The 2,987-nt window shown below is 31.9% G+C and overlaps 1 protein-coding gene across 1 annotated transcript; it reads right to left on the reverse strand.

Moving 5' to 3' along the window:
- Window positions 1-518: 518 nt before the first annotated feature.
- LOC111894055 (heavy metal-associated isoprenylated plant protein 3) lies at window positions 519-2,545 on the reverse strand. Its single transcript, XM_023890128.3, has 5 exons — window positions 2,389-2,545; window positions 2,179-2,320; window positions 1,910-2,109; window positions 1,733-1,820; window positions 519-1,356 (listed from the first exon to the last, which is right to left on the reverse strand). The coding sequence occupies exons 1-5, from the start codon at window positions 2,395-2,397 to the stop codon at window positions 683-685; spliced, it is 1,113 nt and encodes a 370-aa protein (XP_023745896.1). The 5' UTR covers window positions 2,398-2,545; the 3' UTR covers window positions 519-682.
- Between the last annotated feature and the right edge of the window lie 442 nt (window positions 2,546-2,987).

The following is a 2,987-nucleotide window of genomic DNA, read 5'->3' on the forward strand; positions in this document are numbered from 1 at the left end:
AATTGCAATATTTCAACGAGCACACCAGGTTCGAGCTCTTTTACACAGCAAAACCAGCCCCTATAGGGACTTCCACGGAAAAATTGTTCATATGTGACACCACAAGAGATAGTTGAAGGAAATCGAACTCCTAAACTCAAGCCTGACATAGATATAAAACCCAGTACATCAACCCAACTAAGTTGGACATGATTGGTTTTTTTGAACGAATTTAAAACTTCCATGGTCTCCTAAATCATTTTCCCAATTGACAATGGGAAAACGTCCAGTTTTATAGAAGTGAAAATCGAAATAAAATTAAACAAGAAAAAGGAAATCTAAGAAATTGTTGGATCACACTCCTTTGAAGTTTGAAAGGCTTTCATTTTTGAAAGACAAGCGTACATGTTTTTTTTTTTTTTTTTTTTTTTTTGCAAGAGTACCGTTGTGACGGTCTTAGTATTATATGAGTTTTACTTCAATCCTTCTCACGTAAAGCAATTAAATTAATAATGAGATGCCCATTTGTTTCTATCATATAAGACAAAAAGCATGCGAATTAGCATTATATATCAATTACAAAATTCTCTATTAATTTATACTATTAATAATAATTTACAATTACTATCAACTCATCGATCTACATACATTTCTGCATGACATGCTTATTATTGCCTAGCATACATCGTTGATCATGTCTGCATCACATGACTGAACAAGCATTAGGATTCTCCACACTGAATATATCGGTCTCTGAAGCGCGAGGATTGTGAAGAGACATGGGTGAAGGAGGAAGCGGAGGTCCACGTAAGTATTCCATGGCATAGCCTTCATTTGCATAACCATGCATGCTCGAAGAGACTGAAACTCCATAATCTTGATTATGATAACTCTGATTATAGACAGGCATCGTGTATACATACGGATTATCATTTCTGTGATACTCAAATTTGTTTGCCACTTCTACATTTTTGCTCCGCTCTCCACCACCACCTACGGCCGTTTGTGCCTCATCGGCTGACTTCTTCTTTTCATCGCCACCATTTGTGGCTTTGGCTGTGATCACCTCATCGTCGTTTTTCTTCTTCTCGCCATCTTTAGTACTATTGTCTGTCGGTTTTCCCACATCGGTTTTCTTCTTATCATCACCGTCCTTGCCACCTTCTTTCTCTTTTTTATCGCCACCTCCTTCCACTTCGACCTTCTTTTGATCTTTTTTCTCATCAATACCCTTGCTTTCTTCTTTCTTAGGTGGAGGGACTAAGTCGACGTTTCTTTTCAGTTTTTCTTTTAAGTATGGTATAAGTTCTTTCATATTCATTGTTCCTTTCACAATCACCAAGTTCTTGTCATTCTCTACTTTTACCGACTTTACTCCTGGACAAAATAGGAAAAACAATTAATTAGTTTAACAAAGCTGAGCAGTTTTATTATTATTATTTGAATCACATTAAAATAATAACTATAATTCAAGAATACTACCTAATGCATCATGGGAAAAACTTTTATTAATTTGCCACTAATAAGACCCATTATATTGTTAAAAAACTATTAAGAGAAAAGCATTTTGGAGCCTACAAACCCAACACAATATGTAATATTTTAGATGCATATATATGAGAAATAATATACTCAATTTTGTCGTTGATTAATTAAAAACACAATTAACTCTCTTATTCAAATTAATGAAAAAAAAACCTTTTCAACATTAAATAATGATAACAATATTCTAATGAGAATTTTTTGTACTAACCATCAATCTTTGAGATGAGTCGTTTAATTTTGTGTATGCAACCATCGCAGTGTAGTGGAATCTTCAACACCACAGTAGTTGATTGAGCCTAGATAACCACCATTAAAATATAAATCAATCATCCATATATAGCACTCAATAATAAAGAATAAAAACTATGTACGCAATCAATTGTACCTCTTTGGGTTTTTGGTCATTGGATGCTTGTTTATCATCAGCTTTCTTTTCATCTCCTTCATCCTTTTTGGGTTTGGGAGAGATTATTTCCACCTTCTTTTTGGTCTTGTATTCAACCCGTTCCTTAATATACATAAGATTCACTTTTCCAGTTATTGTTAACTTGTTGCTCATATAATCAGCTTTCACAGTTTCAACACCTACATATAGTAGATTCTTTGTGTCAACGAAAGGCATGTGTAAAAATACAGTTTGATTCATGATTATACCTTCTAAGTGACGAATAGATTTTTTGATCTTTTTGGCACACCCATCACAATGCAAGTCGAGCTTTAGAACAATGGTTATTGGAACATCATCAACTTTCTTCTTTCCACTCTCATCAACAACCTTCTTCTCATTAGCTTCTTTCTGTAATAAAAATAGAAGCATGTAATTACACTAGAAAGAAAATAAAGGCAAGGATTTTGAAAACTAACCTCACTCATTTTGATTAAAGATTTGGGGGTGGAATTAATAATTAATTTTTGGAAATTGGAAGCAATGGAGGGTATTTATAGGGAGTTGGTTCTTTCTCAAGCTCTATCCATAGCACACCATATATACACGGGCTTCAAGAATAATAACTTGTATTTAGAATAAAAATCAAATAGGACATGTGTACTTTGTTATTTAATATTATTCTCTTGAAAATGGAAAATTAGTTTTCATATTTTTTAATTTCAAAGATAATGCTTTCAAAATACGAGTCTTTACAAATAGTGAAATACTTTTATAATAAGAGTATTTTATTAATAATTTGTACGGAATATGATAAGATTTGTCTTAGCTGGAAAATTTGACATTTGTAGAATGGATGACCATTTTGAATATAAGTTGAAATATTAATATCTATTTTAAAAACTTTGATTAGTTTGTATATAATTAATACTGTAGGAAACCGAGAAATGATATAACTGTTTCCTATAATATTTGTATTAATCCTTATTATTGTTATTTAGTAGTAACCAAAGAAAGTAAGTTAAATGGTTTTTTAATATTTTGTAACATTTTTTCTTATATTTTGTTAGCTTTTTAA

Source organism: Lactuca sativa, chromosome 6 (genome assembly GCF_002870075.4).
Source record: "Lactuca sativa cultivar Salinas chromosome 6, Lsat_Salinas_v11, whole genome shotgun sequence".
NCBI lineage: Eukaryota > Viridiplantae > Streptophyta > Magnoliopsida > Asterales > Asteraceae > Lactuca > Lactuca sativa.